The 27,896-nt window shown below is 42.0% G+C and overlaps 2 protein-coding genes and 1 non-coding gene across 16 annotated transcripts in view; 2 read left to right on the forward strand and 1 right to left on the reverse strand.

The window, feature by feature from the left end:
- erp44 (endoplasmic reticulum protein 44) overlaps positions 1 to 9,184 on the reverse strand; it is a 110,543-nt gene extending 101,359 nt beyond the window's left edge. Inside the window, exon 1 of the mRNA XM_041183624.1 lies at positions 9,021 to 9,184. Within this exon, the coding sequence (XP_041039558.1) occupies positions 9,021 to 9,080 (60 nt within the window). The 5' untranslated portion in view covers positions 9,081 to 9,184. The remainder of the gene's footprint in view (positions 1 to 9,020) is intronic.
- Positions 9,185 to 9,301: 117 nt separating this feature from the next.
- invs (inversin) overlaps positions 9,302 to 27,896 on the forward strand; it is a 429,324-nt gene continuing 410,729 nt past the window's right edge. For 7 of the 14 annotated variants that reach the window (XM_041184775.1, XM_041184784.1, XM_041184785.1 and 4 more), the window contains exon 1: positions 9,318 to 9,377. The gene's annotated coding sequence lies outside the window, so the exon portion shown is untranslated. Of the gene's footprint in view, positions 9,378 to 9,407; positions 9,427 to 16,380; positions 16,507 to 19,621; positions 19,728 to 21,691; positions 21,830 to 27,896 lie in introns of those variants that run through there. The other 7 variants (XM_041184776.1, XM_041184778.1, XM_041184777.1 and 4 more) reach the window with 6 other exon arrangements.
- On the forward strand, positions 22,817 to 22,928 carry LOC121276616. Its single transcript, XR_005942698.1, has one exon. It is a non-coding gene; the product is annotated as a U6 spliceosomal RNA (small nuclear RNA).

Below are 27,896 nucleotides of genomic sequence, written 5' to 3' on the forward strand. Positions count from 1 at the left end.
GCTGAAGCTCCATGAGTAGCAAATGCTTGCTCCCTGGATCTCTCAGGCATCCAGAAGCTCCCACATGCTGCATGCCTGATACATCACCTGGCCTGCCATCCTTAATGTGTCTTTATTAGCTACTTAAATTATTTTATTCAATTAATTATTTTCCTTTTTTTATTTACCTTATTAACCTCACCATTATTTGTCTCCACCAAAAACGTCAGCTCATATTTTTTCACATTAAATATCATCCAACATTTGTCTACCTAACCTGCCAATCTATCTACATCTTCCTTATGGTAAAGCATGTAGTCTTTTTAGTTGTCTGTAAATTGTTATGCTGCTCCCCCTATATAAATGAATCCAAATCTCACCTAAAATATACAGATAGAAAAAAAAAAGTGAAATGACAGAGATGGAGGAGCGCAAGAGGAAAGGCATTGGTATCACAGTATCATTACTAACATCATTTTCTACAACAAATGAAATCTATGAATCACCACCTACCATCTGTCCTTTAGTCAGTTTGCTACTTATACTGTCACATTCCCTTTAATCAGAAGCGCTCACCTTAGGTTAAACCTTAGCAAGCACCTTTGAAATCCATATGCACAGCATTCACTGAATTTCCTTCATAATACTGTATCATCTATTATGCCCAAAGACCTTATCACATTTCAAAGACACTAATTCCAACATTTTCAGGGGCAATTAGGGATGGGCAATAAATGCTGGCCGAGCCAGTGACACCCAAACCCTGTCAAAGAAGAAATTTTTAAAAATTCCCTTTACAAATCCATGTTACTTATAGTCAGTTAGCCCACAGTAACTATTTGTTTCCAGGTCTACTATAACAAAAATTCAAATTACATAATCATAACACTGTAACCAATGAATTTTGAAAAACAAATCAAAAGTCAAGGGGGGCAGGTTCTAATACAAAATTACATTGTCAGCGTCTCCTGCAACAGAAATATTTGAATAACACTGGATTTTTGTTATTTTGAATTTAAAGCTGATCACATCGTCAACTTTGGCTCCCTCATTTGAGTCAGAAGACTCTGGGGTCATACCCTATTCTACAGACTCAAACACTAAATCTTGGCTGACAAGCCAAAACATTACTGTGGGAGTGCTGCACTGTTGGAGGTTCTGTCTTTCAGATGAAAGATTAAATTGAAGTCTCATCTGACCCTCAGCTGAAAGTGAAAGGCCCTATGGCATGCACTATTTGAAGAGGGGGGGAAGCTCTCCCTGTGTCTTCACTAAATTGTATCTCTAAATCACAGCACTAAAACAGATTAGCTGTTTTATCTCAAATGATGTTTGAAAGGTCTTGCTGTCTACAAATAAGCCATGTCTCTTTACAATACAACAGCTAATATGCTTGGTATTTCTTTGGCCATAAAGTACTTTGGGGTGTTTTGATGTCACAAAGTCACTACTTAGATCAAACTTATTTTGAGAAAAAAAGCCTTGCATTTTAATAGCAATTTTCACACTCAGGATGTCCTTAAGTGTTTTACAGCCAATCACGTGCTCTGAAGCGTAGTTACTTCAGTAATGTAGGAAACTTGGCAGCCAAAGCCTATTTATGGATTGCAGGCTTAGCAATGAATATCCAGTCCCTTCCTCCAAAACAGCTGTTTGAGCTCTGCCTGTGCACGAAAAGGAAAAATTGAGTATCTCAGATAAGTTTAAGTAATTCGTACAAAAGCAAATCTACCCTAGATTTTAGAAAGGTTTAAATTAGACCTGGTATCATTCAGGTTTAAGCTTTTCTAAAATAAAAATACTGCAATTATACATCTCCCTGTGTCCACTACATAAGATACAGTTGCTGTAAAGTGAATCTTAATGTAAGGATCAATTGTTTTTATTTAGTATCTTTAACACAAAGTATCCCAAAATGCTTCATAGAGGCTTACTGAGACAAAAAATGGATACAGCGCCAGGGAAACTATCACGGGGTGCCTAAAAGTTTCGTCACAGAAGGTGAGTTTTAATGAGCACCTTAAAAAGAAAGAGGGAGGGGATAAGATGGAGGGCGTTGGAAGAGAAATCCAAATCATGAGGATTTGTCAGTAGAAAGCATACCTGCCAAAGATTAGATGAAAACCAGAGGCAGAAGAATGGAGACTTATTGGAGTGTTGTAGAGCTGACAGAAGGTAGAGATAAAAAGGCATAGTCATATCGAGATTTAAACACATGGATGAAAAATTTAAATTGGACATGTTGGGAGGGCAGGCGACCAATGAAGGGTAGGGGTGTTCGGTGAGTGGAATGTGATGTAGGACAGAATACCAGCAGCATATAGTTTGGACAAGCTGGGGTTTATGGAAGGTGGACAACTGGAGTCTGCAAAGAGTGTGGCATAATCACATGGAGATGATATGAGCAAGGATGAGGGTTTCAGTAGGAAGTGATCTAGAGCAAAGACAGTGATCTTTAATCTTAGAGGTGAAAGTGGATGCTCATTGTGATGGAGAGGACAGGGGTTGGGGAATACAGCTTGGAGCCAAACAGGATTCTGAAGCTGCAGTCTGGTTCAACCTTCAACAGTGGTCTGGGGTGGGTGGAGGTGGCAGGGAAAGGATGCGGTGGAAGTGGTTTGGACTTTGTGGAGACTATCAGAGCAGACCTTGGTATGGACCCACTATGCTTGGCTTGCATGTTTCATTTTAATTTCATTTCTGCTGCATCCATAATGTTCAATTTTTCCCCCCTCTCTCACGCTTTTCATCTTTTTTTAATTTGTTTTCTGGTCATATAACACATTAACTATGTAGGTAATGGTGGACTTAACGATTTTCTTCCCTCAGCTATCAGATGCTGGGTGACCTGTGGTTTTGTAACATTTCTGGTTTTAATTCTTCATTTACATGAACTTAATTTCCTCATCTTCAGCAAATCAAAAACAATAATCAGGAATCTTAATAAAGGAAACTACAATGGTATGAGGCGCGAGTTGGCTGTGATGGATTGGGAAACGGTACTTAAAGGGATGATGGTGGATAGGCAATGGCAAACATTCAAAGAGCGCATGGGTGAACTGCAACAATTGTTTATTCCTGTCTGGCACAAAAGTAAAACAGGAAAGGTGGCCAAACCATGGCTTACAAGGGAAATTAGTGATTGTATTAGATGCAAGGAAGAGGCATACAAATTGGCCAGAAAAAACAACAGACCTGAGAATTGGGAGCAGTTTAGAATTCAGCAAAGGAGGACCAAGGCATTGGTTAAGAAGGGGAAAATAGAGTATGAGAGGAAGCTTGCAGGGAACATAAAAACTGATTGTAAAAGTTTCTGTGGGTATGTGAAGAGAAAAAGATTGGTGAAGACAAATGTAGGTCCCTTATATTCAGAAACAGGGGAATTTATAATGGGGAGCAAAGAAATGGCTGACCAACTAAATACATACTTTGGTTCTGTCTTCACAAAGGACGACACTAATAACATACCAGAAATGTTGGGGATCACAGGGTTTAGAGAGAGGGAAGAACTGAAAGAAATCAGTATTAGCAGGGAAATGGTGGGGAAATTGATGGGATTGAAGGCCGATAAATCCCCGGGGCCTGGTAATCTACATCCCAGAGTACTTAAGGAAGTGGCCCTAGAAATAGTGGATGCATTGGTGGTCATCTTGCGAGATTCTATAGACTTTGGAACAGTTCCTACAGATTGGAGGGTAGCTAATGTTACCCCACTATTTAAAAAGGTAGGCAGAGAGAAAACAGGGAACAATAGACCAGTCAGCCTGATGTCGGTAGTGGTGAAAATTCTAGAGTCCATTATAAAAGATTTACTAGCTGAGCACATGGAAAACAGTGGCAGAATCGGACAGAGTCAGCATGCTTGACAAATCTACTGGAATTTTGAGGATGTAACTAGTAGAGTTGATGAGGGGGAGCCAGTGGATGTGGTTTATTTGGACTTTCAGAAGGCTTTCGACAAAGTCCCACATAAGAGATTGGTGTGTAAAATTAAAGCGCATAGGATTGGGGGTAGTGTATTGGGATGAATAGAAAACTGGTTGGCATACAGGAAACAAAGAGTAGGAATAAACACGTCCTTTTCCAAATGGCAGGCAGTGACTAGTGGGGTACCGCAGGGATCAGTACTGGGACCCCAGTTATTCACAATATATATTAATGATTTAGATGAGGGAATTAATAGTAATATCTCCAAATTTGCAGATGACACAAAGCTGGGTGGGAGGGTGAGCTGTGAGGAGGATGCAGAGATGCTTCAGTGTGATCTGGACAAGCTGAGTGAGTGGGCAAATGCATGGCAGATGCAGTACAATGTGGATAAATGTGAGGTTATCCATTTTGGTAGCAAAACCAGGAAGGAAGATTATCTGAATGGCTATAAACTGAGGGAGGGGAATGTGCAACGACACCTGGGCGCCCTCGCACACCAGTCGCTGAAGGTAAGCATGCAGGTGCAGCAGGCAGTAAAGGTGGCAAATGGTATGTTGGCCTTCATAGCCAGAGGATTTGAGTACAGGAACAGGGATGTCTTGCTGCAATTGTACAGGGCCTTGGTGAGACCACACCTGGAATATTGCGTACAGTTTTGGTCTACTTATCTGAGGAAGGATGTACTTGCTATAGAGGGAGTGCAGCGAAGGAATCCAACTGATTCCTGGGATGGCAGGACTGACATATGAGGAGAGATTGAGTCGATTTGGATTATATTCGCTGGAGTTCAGAAGAATGAGGGTAGATGCAGGAAGGATGTTCCTAATGGTGGGGGAGTCCAGAACCAGGGGTCACAGTCTTAGGATATGGGGTAGACCATTTAGGACTGAAATGAGAAATTTCTTCACCCAGAGAGTGATGAGCCTGTGGAATTCGTTACCACAGAAAGTAGCTGAGACCAAAGCATTGTATGCTTTCAAGGATGAATTAGATATAGCTCTTGGGGTGAAAGGGATCAAAGCGTATGGGGAGAAAGCTGGAGCAGGTTATTAAGTTGGATGATCAGCCATGATCATAATGAATGGCGGAGCAGGCTCGAAGTGCCGAATGGCCTAATCCTGCTCCTAGTTTTTATGTTTCTATGAATATAAACCATGACTTAGCAACTACCAATGATTGGCCATATAAAACCTGGTCTGTAGCTACATGATTTAGAATGAAAAACAAACTTGCAATCGAAAGTCAAATTCATGCCCATTTGTGTAGCTAGGCTTTTCTCTGTACAAGTCCAGCAGCATTTCCATTACTCTAACTGTTGTGATGGAGCATCATCACAGTTGAAGGACCAACTAAAGCACACATGTACTGAGCCTCCCAGTCTAGTTGCAGTTTGCTGTCTCCAATGAAATCAAGCCAACCATTCACTTCAACAAATCAGAAGATCCTGAGCAGGGCAGAAGGTCAAAGGGTTACTGAGGATGGGTGATATCTCCTTCAATTGCCATGCTGCGCACTGAAAAATCTCATTTGGCGAAAGCAAGTGAGTTTGAACATTAGTCCTTGAATTTCTGACCCCTATGTAAGGGACTGATTGATTATATATTGGTTAACACTAATGTTACTGGGCCTGAAATGATTTCCAACTTGTCGCCAAAACCACCATAGGAACATGAGTATGTCATTCAATGCCACCTGTCTTGGCTCCATGTACTATTTACAGCAAAGATCTATCAACAAGTTCCAGAATATCCTGCTGGCCACATGTGAAGTATTAATTTAGTTAGTACTAGGCTGTAGTCACTCATAAGCAACTTGGCTCCATTCACTTGTGAGATGACATGTCAAAATAACCAAGTACGATTCAGATATCTATTGTATATGAAGTCAAACGTTTACTGATAAAAGACTTCCATTGAGATATCAGATTCAGATCAATTTTGTTCAGATAACCATAAGTGTGCATGATCTTCTGTAATATAACTATTCAAGAGGCATTTTTAGTATTTTTAATATGTGAAATATTTCAGCCCAAAAAGAATGTGTTTGAGGCATGATCTTAATCGCCAAGATTTATGGTGGAAATGTTCACTTGATGTTTGAAGACTTCAGTAGCATCCACACTATACAATGTCTTAAAATCAGAATCTCACATCTTTGAAGCACAGAAAGAATCCATACGGCTTATTGGGTCATCTATCTGAAAGAACAATCCACTCAGAACATTTTTCCTGCTTTTCATTTTTTAATATCATATTTTAAAAGCAATTATAGATTCTGTTCCACTGCATAAAATATATCCTAAACACTTGTGTTCATCAAATGATTATAAGCTTATTTTTTCTTGTTACTGGCCAACTAATCAATAGAGCTAGTCTTTTCTCCATTTGCCTCATTAAAACTCCAATTATTAACTCCTCTCTTTCCAATTGCTGCATCACCATACGTTTATGAAAGCTTCCCCAATTTTTACGACATTATCCCTAAATTTCTGGGCATTTTTGATGTCCTCTTGCTCATGCTGCCCCTTGGTGACATCATCCAAAGAGATGGAGCCATCTTCCAAATATACACGGACAACACCAGGGTTCCACTGCTCTATTTTCTTGATGCCCCCACCACTTGCATTGTCAGGTTGCTTATCCAGCATCTAGTTTTGAATGAGCTACAATTATTTTTAAAATTCATTCTTGGGTTATGGGTGTTGGTTGCCAGGCCAGCATTTATTGCCAAACCTCCTTGAGAATATAGTGGCGGTTTGCCTTCCTGAAGGTGCTCTCATAATGTCACAAGGTATGGAGTTCCAAGCTTTTGAACCAGCGACAATGAAATGAAGAACAATTTAAGTCCAAGTCAGCATGGTGTGCTACTTGGAGCAGAACTTAGAGATACATGGTGTCCCCTTGCGCCTGCTGCCCATCTCCAGCTAGGCTGTGGAAGTTGTGGGTTTGGGAGAAGTTCTGAAAGAAGCACTGGCAGGTAGCCATAGTGTACCCATCCAGGTGAGTGGAGTGTGTTGCATTACACTCCTTACTTATGCCTTGTAGGTGCTGTCAAGGTTTTGGACAACCAGGTGGTGAGCCACTGGCTGTATCCAGTATCATACATATTCCAATCGCCACGATACTTATGTGACTGGGGTAGATGAGTTTTCCGTCAATGGTGACACCGCCCTCCCAACCCCCCAGGGGTGTTAATGATGGGGGTCTTGGCAATGCTAATGCCATTGAGTGTCAAAGAGAGATGATTAGGCTCTCTTTGTTGGAGATAGAGAGTGTCTGGCACTTGTATGGCACAAGAAATTGTGAACAGAGCCAACCACTGTGCAGTGTTGGAAGAAAGGTCTCTGATTAAGCAACTGATGGTAGTTTGACCTTGGATGTTGCTCTGAGGAATTCCTGAAGTGATGCTCTGGGGCTCAAGATGACTGCCTTCAACAACTCTGTGCCAGGTATGAATCCAACCACTGAGGAGTTTTCCCTCCTGTTCCCAAAGATTTCAGCTTTTCTTGGGCTCTGGCTACCCTCAGTTAAATGCTGCCTTGATGTTAAGGGCAACCATTCTAAAGTCACCCCTAGAATTCAGCTTATTGTTTGGACATGGGCTGCAAAGAAGTCTAGGGCCAAATGGTTCTGGCAGAACCCAAATTGAGTATCAGTGAAAGCAGGTTATTAGTGAGCAAGTACCACTTCACAGCACTGTTGACAATTCCCTCCATCAATGTGATGATGACTGAAAGTTGAAAAATTGAGTGGTAATTGGCCAGACTGTCCTGAATTTTGTGGATAGGACATATTCAGGCAATTTTGTACATTGTATGATAGATGTCATTATTATAGCTAACTGGAAAAGCTTAAATAGGTTCTGGAACACCAGTTTTCAGCACGACAACGAGGACATGTAGGAGCTGATGGCCTTTGCTGAATCTAGTTTCCTCAAGTTAAATTTTGTAAGACTGAAACAGCCATCCTGCTAGAAACTCTATACCCTTGCCATGGATTCCATCTACCTTTTTGCCCACTGTCTCACGTTGAACCAGATTGTTTACAATCTTGCTATCCTATTTAATCTGCAGTTGAGCTTCTGACTGTCCATCACAAAGATTTCCACCTCTATAACTGCCCACTTCCATTCCTGTCTCGGACCATATGCCATTGAAACACTTATCCACATCTTTGTTTCCTCCACACTCAACTATCCAGTATTCTTCATCTCTACCCTCCACAAACACCAGACCATCAAAGCTCTTAGTCACACCCCAACCTGTTCAACAATCACCCCACCCTTGTTAACCTACACTGGCTCCTCCTCCGGTTTAAAATTCTCATCCTGGTTTTTAAATCTATTTGTAATCTTGTCTCTTATCTCGGCGACCTCCCCCAACCCTGCTCCCTATGTATCGTCTCCTGTACAAAGAGAGGCACCATTGACGATCGCCTAGGCCCCCGCTTTCTTGAATATTCTTCCTAATGTTCACCATCTTTCCAACTCCTTTTCCTCCTTCAAAGCATCACCTCTTACTCATCCTTCTAATATCTCCCTTAGTCCCGTATCCATGTTTTTGGCTTCGGTAAAAAGCGCTTCACAAGTTAAATTATTTGTTGTTAAGCACATATCATACAACTTCAATAGAAACACATCCCTATGCCCGGGTTTTCTATGGATGGAGTACTCTCTCCATTTCCGGGTGCCCAGATTGAACACTCAGCCTATGAAAGACGGACACACACCCAAACCCCGAGATCCGGGAGATCAAACCGGCTGATGAATGGAACTTCTTCAGGAAGACAGTAGTTGACTGCAGCAGGTTGTATTTTCCGAGTAGATGAAACGGCGGTTAAAGTCTATTTAAAAAAAAATCAATTTAGATCCCTGCCAGGAGCCCAGCGGCGAGGTGACCCCGTCATTCTCACAGCCTCTTGGGGAAGAGTAATGACCTGAGCTCCGGGCAGCAAGCGGCACAGTCTCAAAGGCCAGAGACAGGGCCTCCCTCGACACTCAGACCTGGCTGTGGCGGGTACGAGCTCCCCTCCCTCTCCGGCCGGCTTTAGGCCGAGGCCCCGCTCCGAGTACAGAGAATGAACCGAAAGTCACGAAAGGAACGAGGGACTCACCAGCAGGAGGAGGATTTGCCTGATGGAGTGAGAGTGCAGCAGAGGTGCTGTAGATTTCATGGTTTGGTGTATGAGTGGGCTGGCCGGGCTCCACACTGCTTCCCCTCTACGAGTCTCTCGCCGCTCCACTTGCACCGCAGGGCGCCCCCGGAACCAGAAACCACTACTGGGTGGGGGAAGGGAAACATCGCACAAATACTTCCTGCGCTACCGCACTGTATGCTGGGGGCTATAGTTTTTAGCGCGGCAGCGTCATCAGCCGTTTGAGAGTGGCCCTGAGCAGTGAGACTACAAATACCAGAATGCAGCGCGTGGCAGACGGCTTGAAGAGGGAGTTCGGAAACATTTAATTTGTTGGTAAATAGAACAGTGTTTTAATTAATACCTGGCGTCTGGTTGCGGGAGGGTAAATATGCGACTTGATTACTTTATTTCGGACGCTGACTGTAAACGTTGTGTTATTACACAAGTGGAAGGATAAAATGAAAAGAGCTCAAAGTTAAAAACTTGTGTTCAGATTTTTCTTGGGCCTTTCGGCAGCTCTAGGAAAACAGATTCCAACCATTTAAAGTGGCAGCTAATGGTGACTAATGAGAGCTTTTTGTTTTATTCGAAAGTGAAAAGAACTTGTAACGCTGATTGATATGGTTCGTGCTGAAATTATGGTCTTCGACTTTTTTGATTTTTAGGCGCAATGCTAAAATTGGCTTTTGGATAACGAGAAGAGCATGATTATTCGCAACAAAAACAGAATTACCTGGAAAAACTCAGCAGGTCTGGCAGCATCGGCGGAGAAGAAAAGAGTTGACGTTTCGAGTCCTCATGACCCTTCGACAGAACTTGAGTTCGAGTCCGCCGATGCTGCCAGACCTGCTGAGTTTTTCCAGGTAATTCTGTTTTTGTTTTGGATTTCCAGCATCCGCAGTTTTTTTGTTTTTATCTCTATGATTATTCGCATGTTGATATAATCACGCCCATGATGTGTTTAACATGCCAAACATATCGTTCAACGCGAATAGAAAAGTTGAAGGTTATTAGGATAAGGACAAACCACAGAACCAGAAACCACATTTTGAATTTCTAAACTATCGTGAATACGAATTAGAAGCGGGGGTTAGCTCTGAAGAAGTCATATGGACTCGAAACGCTAACTGTTTCTCGCTCCACAGATGCTGCCAGACCTGCTGTGCTTTTCCAGCATTTTCTGTTTTTATTTCAGATTTCCAGCATCCGCAGTATTTTACTTTTATCAGGAGTAGGCCATTTGGCCCCTCAAGCCTGCTCTGCCATTCAACAAGATCATTGCTGATCTGATTGTGGCCTCAACTCCACATTGAGTCTACTCCTTTGACTCCCTTGTTAGTCAAGAACCCTGCTACAATAACCCTGCCTCTGCCACTCTCTGAAGAGAGTTCCAAAGATGACCCCCCCCCCCCGAGAGAATTTTTTCTCTCATCCCCACCTTAAATGGGAGATCCCTTGTTTATAAATTATGTCCCCTAATTTTAATCTCTCCCATAAGGAGAACATAATTTCAGCATCCACCCTGTCAAGGTGCTTCAGGATCTTGTATGTTTCACTAAAATCACCTCTCATTCTTCTAAACTCCAATGGATACAGGCCCAGCCTGTCAAACCTTTCTTCATGAGATAACTAACTCCCCCCTGCCACCTGCACCCCCCCCCCCAAAATCCCAGGTATCAGTCGAGCGAACATTCGCTGAACTGCTTATAACACATTTATATTCTTTCTTAAATAAGGGGACCTAAACAATACATAAATAAGGAGACCAAAACTCTACACAGCACTCCAGATGTGGTATCGCCAACACCTTATACAACTGTAACAAAACTTCCCTATTTTTATAGATGATTCCCCTTGCAATAAATAAGTACATTCTATTTGCCGCTTTCGTCACTTGCTGTACCTGCAAATCAACCTTTTGTGTCTCAAGTACCAGGACATCCGGAACCCTCTGTACCTTAGAGTTCTGCAATTTAATAATATACTGTATTTTTATTCCTCCTGCCAAAGTGGACAAGTTCGCATTTTCCCACATTGTACTTCATCTGCCAAATTTTTGCCCATTCACTTAATATCCTTTGCGGTAAAAACAGAAAATGCTGGAAAAACTCAGCAGGTCTAGCAGCATCTGTGAAGAGAGAAAGAGTTAATGTTTTGAGTCTGTATGACGCTTCAAAGCTAAAGAGAAGTAGAAATATAATGGATTTTATACTGTTTAAGAGGGGATGGAGCAGGTGGAACAAGATAGAAGGTCAGGGATAGGTAATAGCTAAGGAGAGATTGACAAAGATTTCATGGACATGAGACAAATGGAACGTTAATGGTAGTAGTTAGTAGTAAAGAAGGTGATGATAGTGGCATAAAGGTAAGATAGCAGAAGGTGTTAATAGCAGAACAAGGGTCAGTACTTGGTGAAAGCAAAACATAAAAACAAATGGCCCTGTGATGGGAGGGGGAGTTGGGGAAAAATAATTAAGAAATGAATAAATAAAAGAATAAAATAAATACATTTAAAAAATGGGATTTAAAAAGGGGCCAAGAGGGAGGAGAGAGCTCGTGGCGTGAAGCTGTTGAACTTAATGTTAAATCCAGAAGGCTGTAAGGTGCCTAATCAGAAGATGAGGTGCTATTCCTGCAGTTTGTGTTGGGCTTCACAGGAACATTGCAGCAGGCCAAGGGCAGACATGTGTGCTTGAGAACAGGATAGTGTGTTGAAATGGCAAGTGACAAGAAAGACTGGGTCATGCTTGCAGACTGAAGGTGTTCTGCAAAGTGGTCACCCAGGGGAGACTGCATTGGGAGCAGTGAATACAGTGGACCAAATTGTAGGAGGTGCAAACGAAGCGCTGCTTTACCTGAAAGGAGTGTTTGGGGCCTTGGATGGTGATGAGGTAAAGGGACAGGTGTTGCACCATCTGAGATTGCATGGGAAGGTGTCTTAGGAAGGGGATGAGGAGTTGGGTTGATGGTGGAACGGACCAGCATGTCATGGAGGGAATGGTCCCTATGGAATTATGATTGCGTGGGGGGGGAGAGGTGGGGGGGGGGGGGTTGTTGAGGAGAAGATGTGTTTGGTGGTAGCATCATGCTGGAAATGGTGGAGAATGATCCTTTGAATGCAGAGGCTGGCAGGTTGAAAAGTGAGGACAAGGGGGACCCTATCATGGTTCTAAGATGGAGGGAAAGTTTTGAGGGCAGAGGGTGGGAGATGGGTTGGATATGGCTGAGGGCCCTGTCAACCACAGTGGGAGGGAAATCTTGGTTAGGGAAAAGGGAAGACATGTCAGAAGTGCCATTTAGGAAGGTGGCATCGTTGGAACACATGCGACGGAGGTGGAGGTACTGAGAGAATGGGATGGAGTCCTTACAGGAAGCAGAGTGTGAGGAGCTGTAGTTGAGGTAGATATAGGAGTCAGTGGGCTTGTAATGAATATTGGTGGACATTGAATGAATATTGGTGAGGTCATTAATTAATCCTATCTCATTGCACATTACCAGATCTTTGTACAGCCTGCCGTCTGGTTCATGCTAGAATGTGCTGCTCTAAGAAACTGTCCGGAAAACACTCTTATGAACTCATCATCTTGGCTACCTTTGTCAATCTGATTCATTCAATCTATACATAGTTTAAAAAATCACCCATGATTATTGCCATACTTTTCTCACAAACTCCCATTATTTCTTGCTGTATACTCCATTTTACAGTGCGGTTACTGTTAGGAGGCCTATAAACCACTCCCACAAGTGACTTCTTACCTTTACTATTTCTTATCTCTACCCAAACTGATTCTACATCTTGTTCTCCAGAACTAAGGTCATCTCTTTCTTTTCTATCAATGTTATCCTTAATTAACAGAGCTACGCCTCCACCTTTTCCTAGCTTCCTGCTCTTCCCAAATGTCATGCACCCTTGAATATTTAGGTCACAGTCTTTGTCGTCCTGTAGCAATGTCTCTGTAATGGCTATTAGATCATACATATCTATTTCTATTCATGCTGTCAATTAATTTGTTATGAATGCTACATGCATTTGGATACAGAACCTTTATTTCTGCTTTTTTACTATTTTTGTAACCTCTAGCCTTATCTGCTGGTGCACTTTTCGGTTTGTACACTATATCCCTTCCTGCCACACTTCAGTCATCATTTCCCTTATTCTTACCTTGCTATCTTGCCTTGTCTTTTCTAATTAATTTATAACCTCTTCCCAAATTTGATCCTTCACCTCCACTATTTAATTTAAAGCCCTCTACCTCAGTTAGACCACTCGCCTGAACATCCGTCCCAGCACAGTTCAGGTGAAGGCCATCCCAATGGTACAGCTCCTTCATTTCCCCAGGACTGCTGCCAGTGCCCCATGAATCGAAACCCATTTCTCCCACATCAACCTTTGAGCCACATATTTAACTCTGATCTGATTTACCCGGCACCAATTTGCTCGTGGCTCAGCTGATAATACAGATATTATTACCTTTGATGTTTTTCTTTTTAATTTAGCACCTAGCTGCCCATACTACCTAGCAGAACCTCTTTGCTAGTTCTACCTATGTCGTTGATAGCTACATGGACCACGACTACTGGATCCTCCCCCTCCCACTGCAAGTTCCACTCCTGTCCAAGCAGATGTCCTGAACCCTGGTACTGGACAGGCAGCACAGCTATCTGGACTCTTGCTCTCAACTACAGAGAAATGTGTCTATTTCCCTGACTGTACTGCCCTTTACTACCATCGCATTTCTTTTAACTCCCCCTGTTTGAATGCTTTCCTGTTCCATGGTGCCATGGTCAGTTTGATCATCCACCCTGCAGCCATTGCTTTCATCCATACAGGTTGCAAGAACCTCAAACCTGTTAGACAATTGCAAATGCTGAGGCTCCTCCACTTCTACCTTCTGGGCCCCCATACTTGTCTCACTCGCTGTCACACTCTCCTGTCCCTGACCACTGACCAAATCAGAAGACAACCTCCTAAGGGATGTGACTGCTTCCCAGTACAAAGCGTCCAGGTAACTTGCCCAGTGTCTGCTGTTCGGCCTGCTGCTCAATGACCTGAGCTGAAGCTCCTCAGGCCACAGACACCTACTGCAAACATGTTTTCCCTGAATGACACTGGTGTTCATGAGCTCCCATCTTCTGCAATTGGAACATATCACCTGCCCTGCCATCTTCATTATGTGTTAATTCATTTATTTTTCTTAGTTTAAGTAGTAAACCCTACTACTCCCAATAACCTTTACTACTGCGAATAAACCTTACCATACCTGAATAAACCTTAGAATTACTAATAAATTACACAAGTTTTGAAGATAAACTAGAAAAATATTCAAAATACCAGTTTGACTCAGTAATAGTAATATTATTTCTGAATCAGAAATTTGTGAAGCCCCACTTTAGGAGTTGAGAGCAAAATCTAGATTGATAATCTAGTGCAGAACTAAGGGAGTGCTGCATTCTTGGAGATACCATTTTTCAGATGGGGCATTAATCCGAGGTTCTGTCTACATGTGCAATGGAAGATTTAACTTCCACCTGAACTATTTGAAGGCCATCCAGTGTTTTGACCAACATTTTCCCCACCAAGACAGAGTAATTAGTCTTAGTCTCATTTGCTATTCTTGAATATTGCTTCATGCAAATAATCTGCTGCGTTTCCTGACATGTTATGCTTCAAAAATCATTGATCTGATGTGTCAGGAACATATAATAATTTCATATTGTTACTGGAATTTATTGTAAGGCAGGAGCAGTTTTGTGTGTGTGTGGGGGGGTGGGACTTAATTGAGTTAAAGACATCTGGTCTGAAGACTTTGATGTATCAGAAGAGAAGCTAGGTTTGAAATGTTAAAAAGGAGAACATGGCTGAAGTTTTAAAATGTGAGGTGTAAAGGGAAAATTTGCATTTTTAGATAAACCAGAGTAATTTGAATTTCAAAAGAGGTGGTGAAATGTTACATTTAGCCAGACAAGCCAAACAGTGTGTTTATTTTTCCCAAAGCTTACTGATAAAATCTTTCATAGTACCAATTTTTTTATTAGAAAAGTAGAGTTGAAAAGACATATTGGGACAATGGAATTTACATTAAAAAGGGAGAAACCTGCAGAGAGAAGATGAGGCTATGTGCAAGAGGAGAGCATTCTAAGATCTAACAAGTGTGAAAAGCCTCCAGCCTCTAAGCCTCAAGTTGCTGTCTACACGAACTGAAGTGAAGAAAACTCACTTTGAATTTGACTGTTCAGGGTATTGTGTTACTTTGCCTGGGTCTTTTAAAATTTGTGTTTTACTGTTGCCTTAACAGAGGTGTAACTGGGAGATTGGTAACTCCTAGCTCCCCTAGTTAATCTTAGTAGTAATTTGTAAACCTATGTATGTGTTTAAAATCATTTTTTAAATTAATATAGGTTTAATTTAGTTTTATAAGAAACCTATACGACTCGGTGAATTCAAGGCGCGCATCTCAAATAAATACAAATTGTAAAATAGTTGTGGCAATTGTTTCAAGTTTCCCTCTGTAATTTGAACAGCTTAGCATTTACCATCTGCTGTGCCATAACAGATGCTATGTGATTTTGGAGAAAGTATTTGGAACAGTTTAGAGTAGTATATTTTAAAAATTGCCAAGGAAGAAAGCCTTATGAATGAAATTATTAGATTTTGCGACAAGTTAACAGTAGTGACAATAAGGGAACAGCTTTCAAATAGTGACTATGAAATAATTAAATTCAGTATTTGGTTTGAGAAGGGAAAATCCCCAAGGTGAATTAAGACAAACTTCAAATAAATTAGATATAAATTGATCACAAAGTGGCTGCACTATTAATGGGCAAACCTATAGATATGCCATTTAACATCAATGGGCGATGGTTAGATTCTTGTCAAGAAAATGTAATAATTTTCATAAAATTATTGTGATTTATTGTAAAGGTAGGTTAATAGTGGGGTTTGGATTAGTTTCTGTGTGTGTAGATGTGGGTGTGGGATCACATTGAGTTAGAGACAGCTAATCTGGAGCTTTTGAGTGAAAAGGGGAAGCTATGTTTGGAATGCTAAATATGTAAAAGTGGCTGAGGTTTTAGAATGTGAGGTGTGAGGAATATTTGCATTTTTAGATAAACCAGAACAGTTTGAATTTCAAAGAGATGAGAGGATGTTACATCTAGCCATATGAAGCTAAGTCAAACAGTTTATTTTTCCCAAAGGTTATGATTAAAATAGAAGATTTATATTATAGAAAAAGTAAAGTTGCAAAGACGTATTTGCTGGAGTAGTATGTTTTACTTTTTTATTTGTATCAGCAATTTACATTAAAAAGGGAGAAACATGTATAAAGGAGATGAGGTTATGTGTAAGGGAAAAGGAATTCTAAGATCTAATCAGTGTGAAAAGCCTTCAGCTTCTATGCATCAAGCTGCTGTCTACAAGAACCGAAGCTAAGAAAACTCATTGTGACTATCACTGTCCAAGGTATTGTATGCTTTGCCTGGGTCTGTTGAAATGTATTTGTTTTTATTGTTCCCTTAATGGAGGTGTAACTGGGAGTTAGATTAAATATGAGATTTAGGAGTTATAGTAATGTGTAGACCTATGTATGTGCTTAAAATCTTTTCTTATATTAATAAATGTTTAATTTAGTTTTGTACAAAAACCTCTGAGTCTTAGTGGGCTCATTACCACTGAATTCAAGGCATGCATCTCGAAATAAAGCATAAATTGCAAAACAGTTGTGGCAATTGTTTCAAGTTTCCCTCTGGGATTTGAGCAGTTTCGCATTTACCATCTGCTGTGTCATAACAATTCTCTCTTGTTGGAGATGGTCATTGCATGGCACTTGTGTGTCGCGTGAGTGTTACTTGCCACTTGTCAGTTCAAGCCTAGCTATTGTCCAGGTCTTGCTGCATTTGGACATGGACTGCTTCACTATCTGAGGAGTTGTGAATGGTGCTGAAAATTGTGCATACATCATTAGGTATCCCCACTTATGACCTTATGATGCACATGACGTTTTCCCTTGCTGGTGGTGTGGGATGATCTCTGCTAACGTCTTGTTTGCAGGGCTGGCATCTGCTTTGGAGCTTCTGAAATTGCATGTTGTCAGGGTGGCCAATTCCTTCCCACTTGCATCACTTGTCAGCTAGATTTCCCTTGTTGTGATTGATGTTGAGGGCTTTCATGTCTCTTTTGACAGCATCCTTGAATTTGAGCTTTGAGCGTTATTTTGGTCTCTTGGCACGGGCTACCTGCCCATATAGCATATCTTTCAGGATGCAGTCATCTTTCATCTTGTGCACATGCCGATGTCAGCAAAACCTGCCTTGCTTGATTAGTGCTCACATGCTCTGCATGTTTGCCCCAGAAAGGACTGCTTCGTTGGTGACCTTCTTTCCATATAGTGCCGAGGATGTGTCTTAGACAATGGAGATGGAGGTTATTGAGCCTTTATACTTGGTAGGTGTAAGTTGTCCAGGCTTCGCTACCATGTAGCAATGTGCTGAAGGTATTATCTTTGTAGATGAGCATCATGGACCTGCAGGTCAGTTTGTTGCCTTTCCATGCCCGTTTTGTTAATCAGCCAAAGTTGGTGGCTGCCTTTTCGATGCGTGTGCTGAGCTTTGAGTCAAGAGAGAGGTTGTCTGTCATTGTACATCCAAGATTGCAAAATTTGCTTACTGCTTCCAGTGGTGTTATGTTGAGTCTGATCACAGGCTAAGACACAACACTCTGTTCCCTAACTACAATTTATTTGATCCTGATGGTGAGGGAGAACATGACACAGAAATGGGACAGACGACCCATGAGCCTTTGGAGCTAGTCTTCTGTATGGAGAACTAGTGCAGCATCATGAACATACAAATATTCTCTGACAGGATATGCTGCACTTTTGGTTTTCAATCTTGATAGGTTGAGGAGTTTCCCATCTGACCATGTGTGGAGGTACATTCCTTCCATTTTGCCAGGGAAAGCATAGGTCAGGAGGGCAGAGGAAAGGATACAGAGAAAATGATTCATCCATGGCTCATGCAGGGAGTTAAGGATAGTATTAGATTAAAAGAAGAGGCTTACACTGTTGCAAAAAACATTAGCAAGTCTGAGGACTGAGAGTGTTTTAGAAACCAGCAAAGGGCCACCAATAAGTTGATAAAAAGGGAAAAAGTGGAATGTGACAATAAACTAGCCAGAAATATAAAAACAGATTGTCAGAGCTTTTATAAGTATATAAAAATAAAGAGAGCAGTTAAAGTAAATGTTGATCCCTTGGAAGCAGAGACAGGAAAAATTATCATAGGGCACGAGGAAATGGCAAAGGTATTAAACAAATAATTTGTCTATCTTCACAGTAGAATACACGAATTCCATACCAGAAATAGACGATAATCTAGGTGCTAAAAAGAGTGAGGAAATTAGGGAAATTAATATCAGCAGAGTTAAAGTATTGGAGAAATTTAAGGGATTAAAATCTGACAAATCCCTGGGACCTTTTGACCTATCCCTAGGGGGTCTAAGAGAGGTTGCTAGGACATCCACTATCTTTGTAGCTATGATTTCCCAAAATTCCTTAGATTCAGGAATGGTCCCTCTCGTTTGGAAGTTGGCAAGTGTTAGACTGCAAGAATCAGTGCTGGGGCCTCAGCTATTTGCAATCTGTATTAATGACTTGGCTGAAGGGACAGAGAGTAATGTAACTAAGTTGTTGATGATACCAAACTAGCTGGAAAGGTAAGCTGTGGGAGGACACACAGGCTGCAAAGAGATATTGACAGGTTAAGTGCATGGGCAACAAGATGGCAGATGGAGTATAATGTAGGGAAGTGTGAAGTTATTCATTTTGGTCAGAAGAATAAAAAAGCAGAATATTTTTTAAAAGGTGAGAAACTTGTATGTGCTGATGTTCAAACAGATTTGAGTTTGCTTGGACAAGGAATGCAGAAAGCAAGCAATTAGGAAGGCAAATGGCATGTTGGCCTTTATTGCAAGGGCATTGGAGTATAAGAATAAAGAAGCCTTGCCACAGTTGTACAGGGTTTTGATGAGACCTCATCTGGAATAGTGTGTTAGTTTTGGCCTCCACATTTAAAGAATGATATACGTGCATTGGAGGTAGCACAGCGAAGGTTCACTAAATTGGTCCCTGGGATGGGTGGTTGTCCTTTGATGAGATGCTGAGTAAATTGGGCTATAATTTAGAAGAATGAGAGGTGATCTCATTAAAACCTGCAAAATTCTGAAGGGGTTTGATAGGGTGGACACTAAGAGGTTGTTTCCATTGGTTGGGGAATCTAAGACACGGGGCCACAGTCTCAGGATAAGGGGCCGATCGTTTAGGACTGAGATAAAAACTTTCTTCACGCAAGCAGGTCTGAATCTTTGGAATTCTCTACCCCAGAGGGTTCTGGATGCTCCATTGTTGAAAATATTTAAGGCTGGGATAGACAGATTTTTGGTCTTTCAGGGAATTAAGGGATATGGTGAGTAGGTGGGAAAATGGAGTTGAAGTCATGATTGTATTAAATGTCAGAAGAGGCTCAATGGGCATGTGGTCTGCTCCTGTTCATATTTCTTATGTTTTTATATTCTAAAACAGAGTAGGGACTAAGACACAGTCCTGTTTGATCTCAAAACTGTCAGACGTGGAACCATAGAGCTGAATGGTGCCATGCTTTCGGACTAGGAGACAGGTTGTAAACGAGGTGAGCCGAACTCTTCGCTTCAATGATAGGAGTCACTGCAAGGCTGATCTCAATCTTTTTTCTTGTTTCTTCCTTTGCCAAATGTGGTTACTGCAGCTTCATAGATGATTTACTGCAGGGATCGCCATGCTTCATCAGCATTATTTGGTGAGCCCGCAGAAAGAAGGGACTGTCCAAGACATTTGTCATCATCCCTCGTGCATGAAATGTTGACGTGTAACATGCCATTGTGTTTGGACTTGTGTATTTTCCATAGTTACACTTTTACCCTGCTACTGAGAAGCAAGTGATCAGTATCACAATCTACACTGTGATAGGTACACGTGTGAAGAATGCTGAACAGATCGCATTTTCTGGTGATTATCAGGCCAAGTTGGTGCCAGAGGCCAGTTTTCAGATGGTGCCATTATACATTGTGCAGATGTTTGCTCTAGAAGAAGTTGTTAGAAACATAAAGTCCGTGCTGTGCACAAATTTCTGGTAGCTGCTGCCCATTTTTGTTTATCTTGCCAATACCAAGATATCTGAGGCAAATTTAGCATGAAACTTTGATCCAACTCTTGCACTAAAATCCCCCAGGAGAAATAACTTTTCACCACGTGATAGATGTTCGAGAACATCGTATAGAGCATCGCAGAAGTGTTCTTCGTCTTTGGCAATGGCATACAGGTTGATGCATAAGCTCAGACAATGGTGACTAAACCTCCATCTGATGATAGACAAAGATATACGAGGCCTTCAGAAGTTCTAACGTGCGTCACAATTATCTGCTTAAATCTGTTGTTGACAGCAAAGCCCTATTCCTGCTCACTGTGGTCACCTGCACTTTTGTTGTGCCAGTAGAAGGTCGAATTGGCTTCACTTATTGATCCGGTGTCGCCCAGTCTAGTGTCTTGGAGAGCATCAATGTCAGTGTTAAACTTATGTAGCTCACAGTTGATCAGTGCTGTCTTATGTATTTTGTCTGTTGACTCCTTATGCATGTCAGGCTACATAGTCCTGAAGATCCAGCTTCCAAACTGGAGAATCTCCACCTTTTGTTTGTTGGTATCCATTTACCATCTGCCTGTTAGCAGAGGATCTCTAATCCTCACAGATTTATAAATGAAAGCAAACATCGGTGAGTCAGCATCTTATAGGCTGGAGGCTGTCCAGCTTGAGGCAGGCAGTGAGTGACCAATAGAATGCAGTGATCCTTCCGACCACCAAAGGCAACCCTTTCCTTATGCCAATCAAGCTGGGCTTTATAACCCGTAGACTGCAACCTTCCATGTTGGTCCCCTCATTAGTAAGAGTAAGGATGAAGTGTCCTCATCATTTTTTTATGGCTGCATAGCCTGGGCAGGATTTGGAGATGCAGACTTAGCCAGTATCTGCGTCTTTCTCTTGACCTTGTAGACTGAATCCAGAGGAAGAATGGGAGCCCTAATGTCTGGAACCTGCTTAGTAGCAGGAGTTGCCAGAAAGTGATTGCTTAATGGAATCACCAGCCACCTAGAGGACTCCACTCCAGTGCCTATGATTCTCTTGAGCCGGGCCCACAATGCAGTGGGCACTATTTGACCCATAGCTGGGACCTGGTTGATAGATGCCAGCACGTGAAGACATGCCGATGGGCCTGTATATTGATACTATAATAGATAATAAAGAAATAGCTGAGTTGTTAAATTAATGCTTTGTATCCATTTTCATAGTTGAGGAAGAGGACAAAATAATATGATGAAATCTAAAAATCAGTCAAGTCAAATTAGAAATTTAAGCTGATATTTTGAAAAATGGTATCAGAAAAAGTAAGCGCACTTGAGATAGACAAATCTCCTAGACCTGATAGTTTCCACCCTGGGATATTAATAAAAATAGGTGAGAAAATTACAGTTTTGTTAATAAGAATTTTCCAAAGCACTCTAGATTGAGAAATTGTGTCCTTGGACTAAAAAACTGCTAATATCACTTTTTTTAAGTAGGTAGGAAGGAGAAACCAGGAAATCACAGACCTGTCAGTTTAACGTCACTTTTGGGAAGTTACTGGAATTATCATCAGGGACACTGTCACTGAGCCCTTGGGCATGTATGAGCTAATCATTGGCATGGTTTTGTAACAGGTAGGTCATGCCTGACTAGTTGAATTTAGCAAATCTTAAGTGTATGGATTGGACATAACTTTGTTACGTAGCTTGGTAACTGCATTCAATTTTGAGCACCATACCTCATGAAAAATATGTTGGCCATGGAGTGCCAAACAGCACTGAATTACCAGCATGATACTGAGGCCAAAAGAATTAAGTTATGAGGACAGGTAGCATGAACATAGCTTTGTGTTCCCTTGTGTTTAGAAGTGATCTAATTGAGGTTTTTAAAATGTTAGAGATTCAATTGGCTAGATACTGAGAAACTGTGGTGGAGAAATCCTGAACAAGGGGACACTAGCTTAAAACTAAAGCTAGACTGTTTGGGAATGAAATCTGGAAGTCATTTTTCACACATAGAATACTGGAATCTAGAATTCTCTTCCCTCAAAATATTCTGGATATTGATCAACTGAAATTTTCAATACTGAGATTAACAGATTTTTGTTAGGTTAGGATATAAAGGAATGTGAATCAGCTGCAGATAAATGGAGTTGCATAGATAAGCCAGGAGATAATTGAGGGGCTGCATGTCCGACTGCTATTCCAATGGCATAGGCAGAGAGATTGTTGTTAACCATTCCTACATCAGAACACAATTGGTGCTGCCACCAGACCTCTTCATTATACAACTTCCACGTCAAGCAAGTCTGCTCCAGGCCTTCAGGAATTTCCAGTCACAAAATTTGTGAATAATGACTCATATGTCATTTAGAAGATTTAAGATGTTCTGTCACTTTGGTTTTTTCAGGTAATATGAGTGGATCAGTTCTCAGAGGGAACAAAGATCCTTTTGTGCTTTACAGGGCAAAGAAAGCTTCTTTTAGCTAAACAAAAAACAACAGAGCGATACTTAACCAGGCTTGATAAAGGGCCTGACTATTCAAGAATAATTTCTTTCTCCAATTAACAGTCCATTTTCTGGCTACGTGTTTGTACTCAAAAGAGTTACATCTTCTCATTGTGCTTGCTTCGGCAGCACATATATTAAAAAAAAATTGGAACGATACAGAGAAGATTAGCATGGCCCCTGCACAAGGATGACACGCAAATTCGTGAAGCGCTCCATAAAAAACTTGGCCTAAATAGCCAAGTGGTTATGGTACTGGGTTTGTAACCCCAAGATCAAGAGTTCAACTACATTGGTGCCAGCATGGTTCTTGTTTCCAGTCCCATTTCAACTTATCTCCTTACTTCTCCAGCTACTTCTCCACTTTGAACATCTCCGCTGATACCTTCTCTTCTACCTTCAAGGTCTTTATTACTTACCACAATATCATAGCCACTCGGTTCAACCCGGTACATCAATTCTCCCACCTATACCCATCATTACCTGACTAAGTAGTCATAACAACAAGAACATGCATTTATACACTCCTTTAATGTAGAACAAATCACAAGGCATGAGAAAACAGGGCCAAAGAAGGTGAGATTAGGAAGTGTGACTAAAAGTTGGTTCAGTGGGGTAGATTTGAAGGAGAAGAGATGATTACACAGGCAAAGGGATTTAGAGAGGCCATTTCAGGGAATAAGCTACAGAAAATGGTGTCATTAAGGAGGAACAATGCATGAGAAGTTGGAGGAATGGAGAATTATGGATAGGGATATGTGTTTAATGAGCAAAGAGAGAAGAAAAGGAGATGGATAGGATGTCTAGGTAAGTAGGATAAGACTCAAAAATGTTTAAAGGAAAAAAAGTGGAAGACGTATGTATATAGCATCTTTGACCACCTTGGGGCACCCTTTACAGCGAATTAAGTACTTTTTTGAAGTGCTATAATGTAGAAAACATAGGAGCATACAAATTAGGAGCAAGAGTACACCATTTGATAACATAATGGCTGATCTGATTGTGCCCTTGACTCCATTTTCCTGCCTGCCTCCATATTCTTAAGACAGAGTTGGATGGATTCTTGACTAACAGGAAAGTCAATAACCTGCCTGCACCACTCTAAAAGGAATGGAATTCACTGGAGGAGGACCACCCAGAATTGACCTAAGCATCAGAAACGACAATGGAAAACTCAGCCCTGGCCACCCTGCAAAGTCCTCCTTACTAACGTCTGAGGGGCTGGTGCCAAAATTAAGAGAACTGTCTCATAAGCTAGTTGAGCAACAACCTGACATAGTTACACTCACAGACCTTACAATGTCCCACGCCCACCACCAGCATCACTGGGTATGTCCTGTCCTCCCGGCAGGACAGACCCAGCAGGTGAGTGGTATGCAGTCGAGAGGGAGTTGCCCTGGGAGTCCTCAACATCGACTCCGGGCCCCATGAAGTCTCATGGCATCAAGTCAAACATGGGCAAGGAAACCTCTTGCTGATCACCACATCCCCCCCCCTCCCCCCCCCCCCCCCGCCCCAACACAACCCCTCAGCTGATGAATCAGCCCTCTTCCATGTTGAACACCACTTGGAAGAAGCACTGACAGTGGCAAGGGCGCAGAATATACCCTGGGTGGGGGACTTCAATGTCCATCACCAAGAGTGGCTCAGTAGCACCACTACTAACTGAGATGGCTGAGTCCTGAAGGGCATAGCTGTTAGACTTTGTCTGTGACCAATGGTGAGTGAACCAACAAGAAGGAAAAAACGTCCTCTCCAACCTGCCTGCTGCAGATCCATCTGTCCATGACAGTATCGGTAGGAGTGACCACCACATGTGGAGACGAAGTCCCGTCTTCACGTTGAGGATACCCTGCATCGTGTTGTATGGCACTACCACCATAGGATAGTTAAGAACAGATCTAGCAATTCGACTGGGCAACCATGAGGCGCTGGGCAACCATCAGCAGCAGCAGAATTGTATATACCACAATCTGTAACCTCATGGCCCAGCATATCCACCACTCTACCATTACCACCAAGCCAGGACATCAACACTGGTTCAACGAAGAGTGCAGGAGGGCATGCCAGGAGCAGCACCAGGCATACCTAAAAATGAGGTGTCAACCTTGTGAAGCTACAACACAGGACTACTTACATGCCAAATAGCATAATCAGCAAGTGATAGACAGAACTAAGTGATTCCACAACCAACTGATCAGATCAAAGCTCTGCAGTTCTGCCACATTGAGTGGCTGAGTGGATGATCTATCTTGGCCTTCTCCTGAGGTTCCCTGCATCACAGATGCCTGTCTTCAGTCAATTTGATTCACTCCATGTGATATCAAGAAATGGCTGAAGGAACTGGGTACTACCAAGGCTTGGGCTCTGACAACATTTCAACAATAGTACTGTAAACTTGTGCTCCAGAACTTGCTGTGCCCCTAGCCAAGCTGTTCCAGTGCAGCTACAACACTAGCGTCTACCCGGCAATACAGAAAATTGCCCAGGTATGTCCTGTCTACAAAAAGCAGGGCAAATCCAACCCAGCCAATTATCGCCCCATCAGTCTACTCTCCATTGTCACTAAAGCGATGAAAGGGGTCATCAACAATGATATCAAACAGCACTTGCTTAGCAATAACCTGTTCACTGATGCTCAGTTTGGGTTCTGCCAGGATTACTCAGCTCCTGACCTCATAACAGCCTTGGTTCAAACCATGGATAAAGGAGCTGAACCCTGGAATGTTCCAAAGCACTTTTCAGCCAATCATCACTGTCGTAGGAAAAACAGCAGTCAGACTGCACACAGCCATGTTCCACGAACAGCAATGTGACAATGGCCAGAAAAACTTTGTTTAGTGATAGGGTTGTGACAGGGCCCCCGTGATGATGGCTTCAATCATCCCAATGTTTAAACAAGGCCTTCCATTTCCTGAGGTGTCTATCACTGGTGAGTGTTAAGACATCTCAGGTATTTCCAACTACTTCCTTTTTCTCCCTTTGCTGTTCACATCCCTTTGCCTGTCCCCAGCCCATCCATCAGTGCCCTGTGCCCCTGGAAATGAACAAATGCGTGTTCCAGCGTATTTTTCACAATTTCACCTCCTCCTCCCCTGGCTTTCTACATACCATAATGCTGCTGCTCTATCAACCTAATTAATAACTCCCTTAGCTCTGCTCTCCATACTTCCATGCTCTAGCCCCCATAAGAACTCTCATAGATTTTCAGTTCCAGCATTCTCCCTGATTTCTTGGTTGAGGACAAGACTATGTGTTTCCCAGTTAAAAATCCAGAAGAAAAATGTTTAACAAGCTCCTATTCCAGCATCACGCCAAGGCTACCATTCTAGATAGCAGAAAGATAAAATATTTGCAACACAAGCAAGCTTTACCAGATTTTTGACTGATTCCCTTGGAGGACAAAACACACTGAACAGTCTGGACTGTGTAATTTGATCCTGTCATTGTCAGACAGGCTACAGTTCATACAAAACACAGTGCTAACACTACTGCTTTCAAACAGTATACAGTGTTCACACTTCCAGGTTAGGGGAACACCCAGTGCTTTACATTGCTGACCTCAGATAGGTTGGGGTGAGGCCACAGAGGGACTTTAACATGAAAAATGAGAATTTTAAATCAAGGTGCTGGTGGATCATGAGCCAATGTACATCAATCAGTACAGGCGTGATGGGTGAACAGGACCTTCTAAAAATTAGGTCAGAAGCCTTGGTGAGTCACTGCAGTGTTAGTGCCCACTACAGTAAAGTGCACCAGCAATGGAGGAAGTGAATATTTAAGGTGGATAGGATGCTGATCAAGCATGGTGCTTTGCTATCTTATGAGGAAAGGTTGGACTGATTGGGCTTGCATCCATTGGGGCTTAGAAGAATGAGGCGTGGTCTTATTGAAACATATAAGATCCTGAGGGGACCTCACAGCGTGGATGCTGAGAGGATGTTTCCCCACATGAAATGCAGAAGTTCAAGAAGGCAGCTCACCACCACCTTCTCAAGGGCAACTAGGGATGGGCAATAAGTGCTGGCCCTGCCAGCGAAGCCCACATCCCGTGAATGATTAATAAAAAAAAGATCGTTGGTTGGTAATTTAAATATTTTAATGAGGCTGGCAGCCTCTTATTTAAAATAAGAACAGGAAATGCTGGAAAAACTCAACAGATCTGGCAGCATCTGTGGAGAGAGTAACAGTTAACATTTCGAGTGGTTGCCATCGTCTTGTCCCAACTCTGTAAAATTCTGAAGTGGATGGATTAGGGATTCGGATTCATTGTTTCAAATTTTTATATCTGACTTAAACCCAATCCACCCATTTTTGTGTGCTAAAGTTCAGCCTTAAATGCTTTAAGTCAGGAGGTGGTTGGTGATGTAGGTGGGTGTTTGACAGACCAAAAGGTATCTGGGTGGGTCAGAAGGAGGCTGATTGTAAGAGGAGAGGTTGCCTGAAGGTACCATGTGGTCAAGGGCAGTTTTGGCTTCATTTGCCTGGCTCCCTTCGTCTTAAAGTTTCCAGACAGTACTCAGCCCTACCTCCCCACCACAACTCAAAAAATCTGCTGGACTCTTGCCTCCACTGTGTTACCCGCCCCCCCCTCAACCCCCAAACACACACACACACACACACACACACACACAAACCAACCCCCCCCACACACACACACAAACCAGCCCCAATTCTCCAAGACCCAGGATTTCATTCTCCAATCTCCAATGTTCCAAATCCTGGTGGGACCTGTTGCATTGCGTCCAGAATCTCTCTAGTGTTCCTGGATCTTCGAGGGGAGGCCTTTGCAGTAACCTAATACCCCTGTAAAATACTGATAGACGCTGAAAGCTTAACCCAGTACTGCAAGATCTTTGCTATCTTCCTATTGCTGCCTCAAACACAAAATCAGGGTTCCTGATAACACTACTTGGCTTAACATCCACAATTCTGATAAAATTTCTAATTCACTGAGTAATAACATCGGACACCAGTTAGTTATATTCTAAAAGTTTTATGTATGCATGCATTTTCTGTTTGTTACATTTCACCATTGCATACTTTTCTAATGCAAATCTGTGTTGTGCAATATATATCCTGATTGCAAGACACTGAAGACACAATCACAGCCTTGCTTTATAACTTGCTCTACTTTGCAGCTTTTTCTTTTTGATTTGTGTCTACAGTTGGTTGTTTAAAACGCTTAAATGT

This window comes from Carcharodon carcharias, chromosome 3 (assembly GCF_017639515.1).
Source record: "Carcharodon carcharias isolate sCarCar2 chromosome 3, sCarCar2.pri, whole genome shotgun sequence".
NCBI lineage: Eukaryota > Metazoa > Chordata > Chondrichthyes > Lamniformes > Lamnidae > Carcharodon > Carcharodon carcharias.